At 40.1% G+C, this 14,622-nt stretch overlaps 1 protein-coding gene across 1 annotated transcript in view; it reads right to left on the reverse strand.

Moving 5' to 3' along the window:
* Positions 1–14,622, reverse strand: part of GPX7 (glutathione peroxidase 7) — a 199,401-nt gene that overhangs the window by 171,383 nt on the left and 13,396 nt on the right. The window contains exon 2 of the mRNA XM_044086855.1: positions 10,819–10,895. Within this exon, the coding sequence (XP_043942790.1) occupies positions 10,819–10,895 (77 nt within the window). The remainder of the gene's footprint in view (positions 1–10,818; positions 10,896–14,622) is intronic.

Here is a 14,622-nt window from a genome sequence, read left to right on the forward strand (position 1 = left end):
CCCTGCCCAGAAAACCACAGTGAAAAACTTTTCTAAAGCAAATTTCACACTCCTCAAAACTGAGGTGGAATCCTTCAAAGCCCCCGGGCCTGTGGAAAATACGGCCCAGACCGCAGAATCCTTTATAAATGCATTCTATGAACACCTTCAGGAATGCATGGATCATGCGATCCCAAATAAAACCCTGACCCAATCCTCCAAAGGCAGACGTCCTGTCTGGTGGACCCCAGCCATAAACAAACTATACAATAGAAGGAGGAAGCTACTAAATGATAGAGCAAAATCCCAAAAAGGGAAGGCATCACTGATCAGTATTAGCAAAAAACTACGGGCACACAAAAAATTGTCTAAGGCCAGCTTCGAGAGAAAAATTGCACAGGACACTAAGGATAATCACAAGGCTTTCTTTAGTTATGTTAGGAACCTGGGTGGTAATTCCCAGATATGCTCAGAATTAGTCCAAAATGACAAAAAATACACTGAACCCACAGACATTGCCAACATCCTAGCTGACAGGTTCAGCGCAAACTCCCCACCAAAAGGGCAAATATCTATCCCAGCAAAGTGCTGCCCCCCTGACATCTCAGATGCTCAGGTAAGAGCCGCCCTCTCCAAAGCAAAAAACACAGCATCAATGGGACCAGACGGTGTCCTGGGCTGCGTCCTACATGAACTCCAAGAAGAGCGAAACCCAAACATAAAACTACTGTTCAATCTCAGCCTTACTACAGGATATGTGCCCAAAGAGTGGCGTACAGCAACAGTGGTCCCTCTCCATAAAGGTGGTGCCTCAACGGATCCTGGAAACTATTGCCCCATAAGCCTGACTAGCTTGGTCTGCAAAGCTATGGAAAGGATCATCATGGACCTCAAAAGATATTGGGGACCTACAAACACTGGATCCTACCCAGTTCAGCTTTGTTAAGGGCAGATCCTGCCTCTTAAACCTGGTTGATTTCTTTGAAACAGTCACCAAGGCCATTGACGAGGGGAAGGTGGTCCACACAGCCTACCTGGACCTCGCAAAAGCCTTCGATACAATACCCCACTCGGGCATTATAGATAAGCTCACCAGTTTAAATATAAACCCCTATGTCACTAGATGGATTGCAAACTGGCTCAAGGACAGAACCCACATGGTTAGAATTGCTGGAGCCATGTCAGACTCCAAACCAGTTACAAGTGGTGTCCCACAAGGCTCAGTCCTGGGACCTCTCTTGTTTGGTATATATTTCTCGGAGGTACAGGCCAACACGGAAGGACTGTGGCTGACCAAGTTCGCAGATGATTGCAAACTGGGCGCCATAATCGGCTCTCCAGCCGACACAAGCATCCTCCAAAAGGGCCTCATAGAAACAGACAACTGGTGCCAGAGCCATGGCCTCAAGCTAAATGCCAAAAAGTGCATAGTCATCCCCTTTGGCAAAAACAAAGTGCCCACAAATTACCACATAGGTGGTAATCCATTAAGTACAGAAGAAGTAATTAGGGACCTGGGGACCCAAGTTGATAGCAATCTCTCATTTGACAACCACGTGGCCAAAGTGGTTAGAAAAACATTTTATATAGCGCACCTAATCATGAAGGGATTCACATCTAGATCAGGGGACATAATCGTGCCTCTTTACTCATCCCTCATCAGGCCCATAATTGAGTACAATGCCCCTTTTGGGATGTACCTTACCAGACACCTGCAGCAACTGGAAAGACCCCAAAAGTACCTCACCAAGAGGATCAAAGGGCTCAAACAGATGCCATATGCTGCCCGGTTAAAGAAACTCCAGCTCTACTCAGTGGCATACCACCTGTTCAGAGGCGATCTGTGCCTGACGTACAAAGCCATGTCCAACCCGGAATTAATGGACATGCTGCACCTCAGAAAATCCAAATCCCATCGAGCTACGCGCTCGAGAGACTTGAACCTCAGCACTGAAATAAATAGGACATGCTGGAGGGACAGATTCATAACCCAGAGGCTCCCTTCACTCTGGAATAAAATCCCAGTCCAGGTTAGGCAGAGTCCCTCATTGACTCTCTTCAAGAGGAATCTTGATGAGTGGATGGGAGATCATAGGTTTACCCCGGGTATCACTTCTGTGTCACTGTTAGACAGAGGCACAGTATACTAACCTCGAAAAAGGGCATAGCAAAATAAATTTAAAATGGGTGGCGAAAGCCAAACACATTCTGGCTAGGCTTATAAATGCCCTAGGGCAGATGGCCTAGTATGAACCTATGAACCTATTCCCTGGTTATTTCCGTCCCTAACCTCTAGATCTTTGAATTTCTAAGCACTAATCACATGATCTGTTTTCTATCTGACAATCCCAACTATACCTTTTCAAATGCTCGATTTTCAACACCTAATGCACAAATAAGTTTTTTATTGTAATAGTTGCCTTTATTTTATACAAGTGTAATCTAATTAGCAAATGTATGGGGTAACTGTTAATTTATATTACTAGATGTATATACATGTATATTACTGAATATCTCTTTAGAAATGTTTGTAATATGCTGAAGCATTTCTAACCAGGCCTCCACTCAAAAGGGGCTTTTGACTAAACCCAGACAGACAAGCTGGTAAACAATGTTAAAATAAATAAATAATATATTACTTGCTAATTAGGACCAGCTCTTATCCAGTAGATGGAGAAATGAGAAAGTTACCTGGGCCAGGCAATCCTTATCTTCCATCAAAATCTATAATGTTCCTATGAGCCACCAATTTAATACTAAAAAGAAACAATATTAAGCACGAGAGAAAATATTTTGCTAAAGTAATACATTTTAACATTGCGACTTCACTAACGTTTTTATATGTTTATAGGTGAATATTAGGCTAACTGCCCTGAAGGGCCATTTAAAGCAGAGCCAATAACCACAGGTCAGAATCCAGTCCTGTACCTTGTGCCTATTAGGTGACAACCTTAACTATTATGCCAAAAATGTCCCCTAGTGTAGTCAGCAAGTTCAGAGAAAGGGATGACTCCTGTCTTTGACACTTACTATCCTGGTTCAGTTAGTAGCCTGGGTGGCAGAAGACTGGTCAAGAGAAGCAACTGAACAGCTGACAACAAGGTCATCTTTTTCAAGGGAAAGGTATGCAAGGACTGATGACTAATTTAAAAAGGGAGTAGATGAGGGAAGCAAAGCATATAAAAGCATGTGCTCACAAACGCCATTGTCTGTGGACATTGAGTACAGGAAGAAATAAGGAAATCATTCCCTTTTACAATATGATGTACCAGAGCCACCATCCCCTCTCATCCCAGAGGTGATGTATGGACAACATGTGCAACTAGCAGCCACTACATGGAGGGCTAAAAACCAGATAAGAGACTGTCACATTCCCTGTATTAAAACATATTTATTTATTTTTTATTTTACATTTGTTAACCAGGCTAGTCTAGCTGGATATATTTCCACTTTCAGTAGAGGCCCAGGGAGAAAAGCACCAGCAAAATAGAAAATTAAAAATGTTGTTACATGGTAAATGAAAGGATTTAAAAATTAAAAAGTACAACAAGTAATAATAACATACTGAAGATATTTACACTTGAAAAAGCGAAATAAAAAAATGTAGCACAGTAAGATTCATAAGGAATTTTTCACATCAAAGTAGAAAGATTTCAGCAGTATGTTGATTAGAGTTCAAACAGTAACAGCCTTGCTTGCAAGAATTAGCTTTAAAATGTTAGTAAGTTTATTTGGAAGAAGAAGTATCAGTAGTGAAAGTAGGTGGTTAGTTGGGTTTGCTACAAGGGCATAACCAGTGTGTTTTGAGGTGTTTTTTGAGTTTTTTGTTTAAAGAGAGGCAAGGAAGAGAGTAGAGTTAGTTCATTGGGTAGCTGGTTCCAGTTTTTTCCCACTGTTAGTAAATAGAGAGTCACCAGCCATGTTGTTGGACTTGGTTATGCTAGTGAGGAGTTTGCTAGAAGAACATAGGGAATTCAGATTTTTATAGGGGATTAAGAGATTGGAGAGTATATGGGTGGCATTGGGTTGGTAAAATATCTTGTGGGCAATGGTGAGTTGGGAGATTATCAGATGGTTTTGGAATTCAAGCCAGTCTAGCTGCCAAAGATTCAGACAGTGTTGTGTTCTAAAGGGATTGCCAGTGGCAAATCTGGCGATGTTATTATAGGAAGTTGCTAGTTTAAGATTATTTTTCTTTAGGTTAGTATAAATAGGTGAGGCATACAGAAGAGTTGAGACTAGATGGGAGTGAGCAATCTTGGTTCTGGCTGTTGGGGTTCGGAAAGGTTTGATTCTATAGAAGGAGCTTATTTTTCTGTTGACAGTTTTAGTGGTGTTATTTATATGGTAATGAAATGTAAGGTTATTGTCAATGGTAATTCCTAACAGTTTAGTGGTAGAGTCAGGGACTGAGAAATCTATGGGGGAGGACTTAGTAGTGGGAGTAAAGAGATGGAGCTGGGTTTTTTTGGCATTAAGAAGGAGGCAGTGTTTTGTAAACCATGTTTCTACAATGTTAAAAACATTTTAAGTTAGAGAATGTAGTTCTGATGGAGAGTTTGCTGAACATACTAGCGTAGAATCATCTGCATATTGAATGCAGGTGGCTTGAGGAATTGCTACATGGAGGTCATTGATAAATAATGAGAAAAGAAGTGGTCCAAGAATAGAGCCCTGAGGGACTCTGATGGTGACTGGCAGAAAGGATGAAATTTGATTTTCCCAGAGAACTGCCTGTTGCCTATTGCTAAGGTAGGATCTGAACCATTTAACAGCCTGGGAGTCAAAGGAAAGGGATTCAAAAATATTGATTAGAAGGGTGTGGTTCACCATGTTGAAAGCTTTTGAGAGGCCAATAAAGAGTGCAGATGAGAGGATGTTTTTATTGCAGTTTCTACTGATGGTATCTGTAAAGGATAAAAGGGCAGTTGTGGTACTGTGTGCTGGCCTAAAGCCATGTTGGCAGCTTGCTATTATGTTATGTTGAGATAAATGATGTGAAGGTTGTTGGTGAATGGATTTTTCCATAATTTTTGCTAAGGGTGACAAGAGAGCTATCGGCAGATCGCTAGATAGTCATTTAAGTTCCCACCTTTGTGCAGGGGGATAATGTGAGAGATTTTCCAAATGTATGGAATGGTTCCCTCCTTAATTGTCCTATTTATAAGGATGGATATAGGGTAGGCAATTACTTTGGCTGCTTTTTGGAGATATTAAGGCTCGAGTTGTCTGGGATTAGTAGTGATTGTATGGTCTCAGTGAAGAAAGAATTGAAGGTATTGGCAGTTTGATGGGGGGGGGGTATTTGGATTGGCATCAAGTGGGGTGGGTGTTTGAGAGTGCCCTGGGGAAAGGAATTTATTGATACTAGACCAGAAATTCTGGGGATTATTTTGGTGAGTTTGCTGCAGTTTGCAGTAGTAGTTCTTTTTATCTGTAAGTATTGCTTTTTTGTACTATTTTTCAGCTGCCTAAAATTTAGTTGATCAGAAATATTTCTGTTAGCTCTCCACTTAGCCCAAGCTTTGTTCCTAAGCAAAATTTGATGTCTGGTTTCTTTAGAAAGCCATGGGGCTGGGTTAGACTTCATTCTGATGGACCATTTAGGTGCATGCCTATCCAGGATAGATAAGAATTTAGAGTTAAGATACTTAACAGCCTCTTCAAGTGGTAGGCTTTTTAAAGGGTTCCAGTCACAGGCACTAAGTTAATTTTGAAATAATTCTGAGTTAAAGTATTTGGTAGAGCATGCTATCCTAAAGGTGGGGAAGTTGGGAAGATCATTTTTTTCTCTTATGATGTAGGCCAAAATATGATCACTTGACACTTGCATCGTCTGGCAGCGTTCCTACCATGTAAGATTGTTTCTGTCTATTTATAAATATCCAGTCTAAGGTGCTCTCTTTTTTATTTGGTTTGTAATTCTGGTTGTGGAGGTGATAGTTTGGCTAAAGCCATGGAGGTTAATATGAGAGGTAGGATTTTCGGCGCTGACACCTTTCCAGTCAGTATTAAAGTCACCTAGTATTATTGTTTCTTGGGGGTAAGTTGAAGACACCCAGCTTAGTATAGCCTCTATTGTAGTGATATTATTTCCAGGTGGTAGGTAAATACAGACAATGTATAAAGATTTGTTTGGGTTGATTTGATGTTTGGTGATGAGGACTTCTACGTTACTAACCTGGGTTGGATTATATGGTAAGGTGGAGATATAAAGTCCATCTTTGAATAGAACTGCTACTCCACCCCCTTTGTGTTTTGTTCGATCTTGTCTCACTATGTTATAACCTTGGGGAATGATTTCATTGTCTTTAGTCTCTGGTTTCAACTAAGTTTCAGTGAGGCAGAAGATGTCAAAGGAGTGAATATCTAGAAGGGCATGGAGGTGGGCTACTTTATTATTAATGCTTTGGATATTTAGCTGTCCTATTAGGAAAGAGCTATTGAGTTTGGGGTGGGTTGTTAGGGTAATGAGGTTGGTAGGGCCAGGGTTGGGGTGGATTTCACCGTCTTTTAAGGAGAGATTACTTAGTTTTATTACTGAATTATACCTAAGGTTAGTTTGAATTTTCACTTTCTTTATTGTGAGTTTATTGTGTTTAATGTGGGAGAATCTATGGTATTTAGGTAGTAGGTAGCTGGGAATGGAAGCTATATTAGTATGACTATTAGAGGGTATATGAGTATGAATTGCTGTTTGTTTTAGAGAGTGGTTAAAATGGTAATAGTACAGTTTTCCAAAGGAGGTGGGAAGGTAGGTAGAGGTGAGGACAGTTGAAAGTATAACTACAAGTGTTAGCTTGGTTAGATTAGCCAGAGGCATCTTGTTGAGATTATAAATGAGAGGAGTAAGGAGTTGGAATTGAAAAATAGGAGGAAAGAAGACAAAAGGATGAGAGAAGTGTAGAGAGGAGGGCACTAATACATATTAGTTAAGAGTAAAGGGATATGGTAAGGTACTGTAAGGTGTGGCTTACTGTGAGTGATTGTTAGAAGGTAAAGGTGTGGCTAATGTTTATGGGATGAAATGATGTATGGGATTGGTTGGAGGAGAGAGAGGGTGTGGTTAGGGAAGTGTAAGTGTAGGACCTCTGGGGGAATGTGGGAATTGGGGGTAGAGTAGGGGAGCGGAGTGAGCCTGTAGGGCGAACGGAGCGGTTCAGAGCTGAGAGACGCTGAGAGGCAATCAGTTATGCAGAGAGACTGTGTTCTACAGGCTTTGGATATAAGGTAAGAGACACTTTCTGTTGCTACTTATCAGAAAATGGTGAACATAGGTATAGCTGTATAGGGGAGAAAGGTATGAGTAAAGAGTTCTATAGCAGAGAGAAAGGTATTTATAAATAGTTCTATGGCAGGAAAAGTAAGTTTAAACAGAGAGTTAATTAAGGGGGCAGTGGCTGGAGTAGTAATTGACAAAAAAATGTCTAGTTTCTAAAACTCTCAGACTTAACCAGGATAATTCCCTTTACAACTTTTCATGGGGTGGGGGGTAATTACTTCAGTAAAAAGTACAAGTAGGGATAGTAGAGAAAGGCTGGTCTACAGAGCTAGTGGATTTCTACATCCAGTAAGAAACAGTTTTCCATGCCTTGAGGTCTGCTGCCCTCTAGTGGTAGATGTAGGGAAAACACTAAATCCACTAAGGAGGTGGGGGGGGGGGGGTAAGATAGTAAAGAGATGGTCAGAGGGGTAGGTCCGCGAGTGTGCTGGCCCTTACAAATTAATTTAACTTTAATGCACTCACAATTAATTTGAAATTAAAGCACTCACAAGTTTATAGTTAAATCCTAAAGGTACTGTAGGATATCACCTACACTGTGAGGCTGAACGCAGAGAGTCTAGATAGTTCCTGTAGGGCTTCTAGGTTAGGTTTCCCTTCTGTTCAGTTTGGATTTCCTTAGCCTTACAGGGTTGCTGATAGAGGGATAGGCTGTGTCTCAGCACAGGGCTTGGTAGCTGAAAATGAGACAGAAAGATGTTAATTATGTTAGGCAACTAGGTTAAGGACTATGCAGGAGTGGAAGGTAAAATGAAGGAGGAGGAGTGCAAGTCAGTAGTTGAGTGGAGTATAAGATACAGTAAAGTATTTGCACAGGTGTTCAGCTTATAGAGTCCTATACATTTAAATGTGTGGCTCACAAAAGAAATACATATATATCTACTACAGTCAAAATCATGTAATTTCTAATTATTATACAGAATTAACTAAAGAAGAAAAACTGAACTGAGTAGTTTAACCGTTGGAAAAAAAAAAAAAAAAATGAACCAAGTGGTTTAACAGTTAGTACAACCCTTCACAGTCATGTAGTACTGTAATATACAGTATAGCAATTCATGTTGACTACAGCACAAACAGCCCAGTAATAACTTCTCCAGTAACAATTAGCTAGCAAGAGTGCAGCGCTCAGTGCCTGAGCACAAAATTAAATAGGCTGAAGCAATTAGTAAATTAAACCCCTCCTGAACCCAAGTGGAGTGGCTGCAAAGGAGGAAAACCCCTTTAGGATGTTTGTAATGTGTTGCCATGCTATCCGTATACCAGAGCCCAAGAGAGGAGCAAGACTGGTTTGGACCACAGCAAGCAGCGCTATGGTTGAAAGACTATTGTTTGCTAACCAGACAAACCTTCGAGAAACTCACAGTGGGCTGTGAAAAATTTATGAATTAGAAACCTCCCTGGATATCGGGTAGTGTAGCTGCCAGGGAGAATTAAACCCTCTATGTCCAGTTAGCATAAGCAAGCTATCCGAATACCACAGCACAACATAAGGGGTCAAACAGGTTGGATCACAGTCAGCAAGTTGTAAATTAAAAAACCTCAACGGATAGCAGTAACTGCAGCTACCAGGAGAAAACCCCTCTATGTCTTATTAGCGTGCATATTGAGCTATCCGAGTACCAGAGCACAATATGAGGGGGCGTCTGATTACATCACAGTAAGGAGGGCTGTGGACTAGGGTCAACAATTACATTGGCCATTCAAACCCACGTGTAGCTTCCCAGTATTGGCTACGGCTCCGGTACTACAGAGAATAGAGAGGATACCCACAACGTATAGCTATGGACTGGAGCTGATAAAAAAAGAAAAAGAAAAATAAGCCGTTCAAACCTTCATGTAGCTCTCAGTATTAAAATGCAGTTCCAGTAGTACAGAGAGTACAGAGGATACCCACAAAGCAAATGAGACGCCACGCGGGGAACACTCCAAACCAATGTAACAATAGTAACAAGGTTATCACAGATTTAATACCATTGAGCCTATTCAGCTATCTAAAACTTTTACAAAGCAGAATCAAATGCTGGTAGTATGTACAAGTCGGCTATCAGAAACACTGACAAAGCACATCAAATGTCTGTAATACACTCATAAAGTTTCAACTTACATAGAGCCGAATTGGCTGTCATAAACGCTTTTGAAGCATATCAAATGTACAAATTACTACACAGCATAACTTTAAAGCAGATCAAATGTACAAATTCCTAGACAGCATACACAAAGAAAACACACTTACGGACCCGCACACCGCCCGGAGAGCGAGAGGCTGTTGGCTGGGGCAATGGAATTTACAAATGGCGCCTAAAGGCTTAACCTATATTTATAGGTTTAGCTAAGCTGATAGGGAAGGGAGGGGGTGGGCGGGCTAGAAAGTACCTAGACAAAGTGAGGGGGGAGGGGAAAAACAGGCTGCTTACAGGGAAAGGTGCAATACTAGCAGGAGGTGAGAGTGGACAGAGCAAGGAGTTGTTACTTAGTAGCTGAGAGAGGCTGAGAGGCAATCAGTTATCCAGAGAGACTGTGTTCTACAGGCTTAGGATAGGTAAGAGACACTTTTACTTATCAGAAAATGGTGAATATAGGTATAGCTGTATAGGGGAGAAAGGTATGAGTAAAGAGTTCTATAGCAGACAGAAAGGTATTTATAAATAGTTCTATGGCAGGAAAAGTAAGTTTAAACAGAGAGTTAATTAAGGGGGGCAGTGGCTGGAGTAGTAATTGACAAAAATGCTGTCTAGTTTCTAAAACTCTCAGACTTAACCAGGATAATTTTCACGAACACTATCGAAAGAACAGCAGTTCACAAACACATACCAAACACTTTCCCAGACTACTTTATTCACGATCTGGTACCTCGGCCTTTCGCCTTCAAAGGATCACAAAAAGTGTGTGCTAACAAAGGTATATATACACACATAAAGTGATACTAATTAACACAGGCTCCTGATATTAATTAATTAATTAGTCAAATGCTGAGATGATCACATTATTTAAAGTGCCATAAACAATATATTCAAAGTGCAAGCAGTACATAGTATAATACCATTAAATGATTCACTAGATGGATATATTTACAAACTCCATATATAAAGTGCCATAAACAATATATTCAAAGTGCAAGCAGTACATAGTATAATACCATTAAATGATTCACTATATTTACAAACTCCATCTATAACATTAATAATAATATTATTATATAATAATAACAATAATAACAATATTTCAATAAATTAAATAAATTAAATACTTAACTCCAAATTCAGTCCATAAGGCTTCAGTGTGTTATATTTCAAAATCATTTTAGTTTCTAATTCAAGTAATTTGTGAATATAAATTCCCCCACTTTCAAAACAAAATGGCTTGCCCAAAATACAAAATCTTAAACTATTCGGGCAACCACCATGTTCATCAAGAAAATGTTTGGCCACAGGACTAACTTCATTGTGATTTTTAATATCTTTTAAATGTTCCAGGATGCAAATTCGAACCATCCTTTTAGTTTGTCCTATGTACCATATATCTACACATGAGCAGCCTAAGATGTAAACTACTCCTACCGATCTACCTTATCAATTTTAATTGTGTAGATATATGGTACATAGGACAAACTAAAAGGATGGTTCGAATTCGTATCCTGGAACATTTAAAAGATATTAAAAATCACAATGAAGTTAGTCCTGTGGCCAAACATTTTCTTGATGAACATGGTGGTTGCCCGAATAGTTTAAGATTTTGTTATTTTGGGCAAGCCATTTTGTTTTGAAAGTGGGGGAATTTATATTCACAAATTACTTGAATTAGAAACTAAAATGATTTTGAAATATAACACACTGAAGCCTTATGGACTGAATTTGGAGTTAAGTATTTAATTTATTTAATTTATTGAAATATTGTTATTGTTATTATTATATAATAATATTATTATTAATGTTATAGATGGAGTTTGTAAATATATCCATCTAGTGAATCATTTAATGGTATTATACTATGTACTGCTTGCACTTTGAATATATTGTTTATGGCACTTTATAGATGGAGTTTGTAAATATATCCATCTAGTGAATCATTTAATGGTATTATACTATGTACTGCTTGCACTTTGAATATATTGTTTGTGGCACTTTAAATAATGTGATCATCTCAGCATTTGACTAATTAATTAATTAATATCAGGAGCCTGTGTTAATTAGTATCACTTTATGTGTGTATATATACCTTTGTTAGCACACACTTTTTGTGATCCTTTGAAGGCGAAAGGCCGAGGTACCAGATCGCGAATAAAGTAGTCTGGGAAAGTGTTTGGTATGTGTTTGTGAACTGCTTAACCAGGATAATTCCCTTTACAACTTTTCATGGGGTGGGGGGTAATTACTTGAGTAAAAAGTACAAGTAGGGATAGTAGAGAAAGGCTGGTCTACAGAGCTAGTGGATTTCTACATCCAGTAAGAAACAGTTTTCCATGCCTTGAGGTCTGCTGCTCTCTAGTGGTAGATGTAGGGAAAACACTAAATCCACTAAGATAGGAGGTGTTGGGGGGGGGGGTAAGATAGTAAAGAGATGGTCAGAGGGGTAGGTCCACGGGTGTGCTGGCCCTTACAAATTAATTTAAATTTAATGCACTCACGATTAATTTGAAATTAAAGCACTCACAAGTTTATAGTTAAATCCTAAAGGTAGTATAGGATATCACCTACACTGTGAGGCTGAACGCAGAGAGTCTAGATAGTTCCTGTAGGGCTTCTAGGTTAGGTTTTCCTTCTGTTCAGTTTGGATTTCCTTAGCCTTACAGGGTTGCTGATAGAGGGACAGGCTGTGTCTCAGCACAGGGCTTGGTAGACTGTGAGGCTGAATGCAGAGAGTCTAGATAGTTCCTGTAGGGCTTCTAGGTTAGGTTTCCCTTCTGCTCAGTTTGGATTTCTTTAGCCTTACAGGGTTGCCGATAGAGGGACAGGCTGTGTCTCAGCACTGGGCTTGGTAGGGACTGCACACCGCCCGGAGAGCGAGGGGCTGTTGGCTGAGGCAATGAGATTTAAAAAATCATAACATCCAGTGAAGAGCCCTGTGGCCTTTGATTGCTTAGTACACTACCAGGCATTATGCATGCTGCTTATCCTAAATCAGATGCACTAGAAAAGTACAGTTTTTATCTACAGTTTAAGTGAAACAGTGAAAATTTAAAAAATCTGATTACATTTTTCTTCTACTAGTAAAAGTCCGAATACAAAACACTCTTAAAAGTAACAATATTCTGTAGAATTGTCAATGATGCATGAAATGACTGGATACATTATTTTCCAAATCCTTATACAAAATTATATATATTTATTTAGGGGACTATTTCCGCAATAACCATCAGGTCTTTACAGCCCATACTCACTGATGTGTTCCTCTCTTTTTCCATAATTCAGGGATACAACATGAAGAAGACAGGGAATGCAGCTGTCATCCACAGGAAGTAAGAAGATTTTTCTGTGTGCTCCTAACTCCCTCCACTTATTGAGCATGAACCGCCATGCAATGGTGGCTATGCCAAACCCAGGGAAGATGTGCATTCCCACATACCAGCTGTGTTCTGCTAGACAGCATGGCACTCATTAGCTGTTCTCAGAATCCTAAGTCTTGAGTCCCAAGTACACCCCTTATGATGGGATTTACATACCCAAAACTGTACCAACTCCTTCTCTGGAATAGACATGATGATATTGGCTGCACATTTTCATCCCAACCTATCTGGATCCTCCAGCACTGAGGCTGCTAACCAATCCCAGATCATCTGGGGTGCACTTAGAGCCAAAATCTATATGCCATGGAGCTAGCCACAAACATCTTGCCTTTGAGACTTCCCCATCCACTACTGTTCCATCCATTTCTGTCACATTAGCGAAAATATTAAATCTGTCCTCCTATTTTCTACATATCTGAAAGAGTATAACACCTTGAAGAGTATGGGCAATTGGGAAACTAGGCTTGGCTCATCACTGGTCTCCTGGACTGTAAGCCTAGTAACTACCTATAAATCTTTGTGAAGAATGTTGCCTTTAACACTCCACTAATCATGTACCTTATTCTAGACATGGTACTTCCCACCATAAACCACTCCTATCCTATCCTTCAACCATGCTATAATCCAATTCCCCATTTTAAGTTCTGATCCCAAACCCTGTAGTCAACTACATGACACTAAGTAAAATGCCTTAGTGAATTCTAGATAAAAATCATGTACTTGTAATCCCTTATCAAGTTATGTGGCCCAATTATAAAATACAGCACATTTGAATGACCACTCCTTCTGGTGATGAACTCCCATCTGGTTGTCCTGGACATTGCCATTCTCTAGGAAAGCAGCCACAGCCCTTCCCTCTACATTACTTTCTCTGCCCCTGCTGTTAGGTTACAGTCCTGTAGTTCCTTGGAGTTTGTTTACTCACCATTTAATAAGTGTATGACAATTACTAGCTTCTATTTCTCAGTCACTTTTGCACTACCCAGTAATCTACTAATGATCGCAACCAGGCAATCTGCCAGAATGCTGGTCAGTTTACTGAGGGCACCATAAGACAGCCCCATCTGGTCCCAGAGTTTTATGCTTCTCTGGGGCAGACGTTCCCTCTTCACTCCTGACTGATTCTCTCCAACTATGACCTACCATCCTACCAGTCTGACACCTTTAACTCCCTTTCCTTTTTGAAGGCCAAGGTGAAGTAGTCGCTTCATACCTTTGCATTCTCCCACTCTTCCATGATCTCCCTCCAATTCTTGCTTAGCCTGGTGAAGTCCATTTCTTCCTACCTCATTTCTGTTATACACCTAATGTTTACTGCCCTCACTTCTTTGTTACCCTCCTGTTTGTCGCTTTTGTACAATGCTTCTTCCACTTCTTTCTCCATCTTTTTCATGTCATACAAAACCAATTTTTTGCCCCAACTGCAAGCCTCAAATTTCTCCTTTCTCTTTTGGCCTCTTTCACAAACGTTTGCTATAGTCTCAATTATTCAATTGCTAACCTATTCTCCCGAAGCTTAGTTGTTTCCCTCAGTTTGCCTCTACAGACCTAAATTATCTCTACTCATCTCCCCATCCCCATCCTACACATAATTCACTTCCCTTAAAATCTCACATTACTGTTTTTGAACTTGCATTCTGACCCTTATCCAGCCTTAATCACAAACTGGTGTGACCCCTTTTAGCTAATGGTGCCTTCACCTTGTCAGCCCTGACTTCTCCAGCATGATTAGGACTACATTCAGATGCCTGTTCTTTCTGCCATAATCCTGCTTCAGATGGCTGAACCTCTCACTGATAAGGAAAGTTCCTTTCAAGAGACCTCATGACCTTTAAAAGGGAAGTAAGGACTTTGCTAA

This window comes from Protopterus annectens, chromosome 10.part0, assembly GCF_019279795.1.
Source record: "Protopterus annectens isolate FY-2018-M chromosome 10.part0, PAN1.0, whole genome shotgun sequence".
Taxonomy (NCBI): domain Eukaryota; kingdom Metazoa; phylum Chordata; order Ceratodontiformes; family Protopteridae; genus Protopterus; species Protopterus annectens.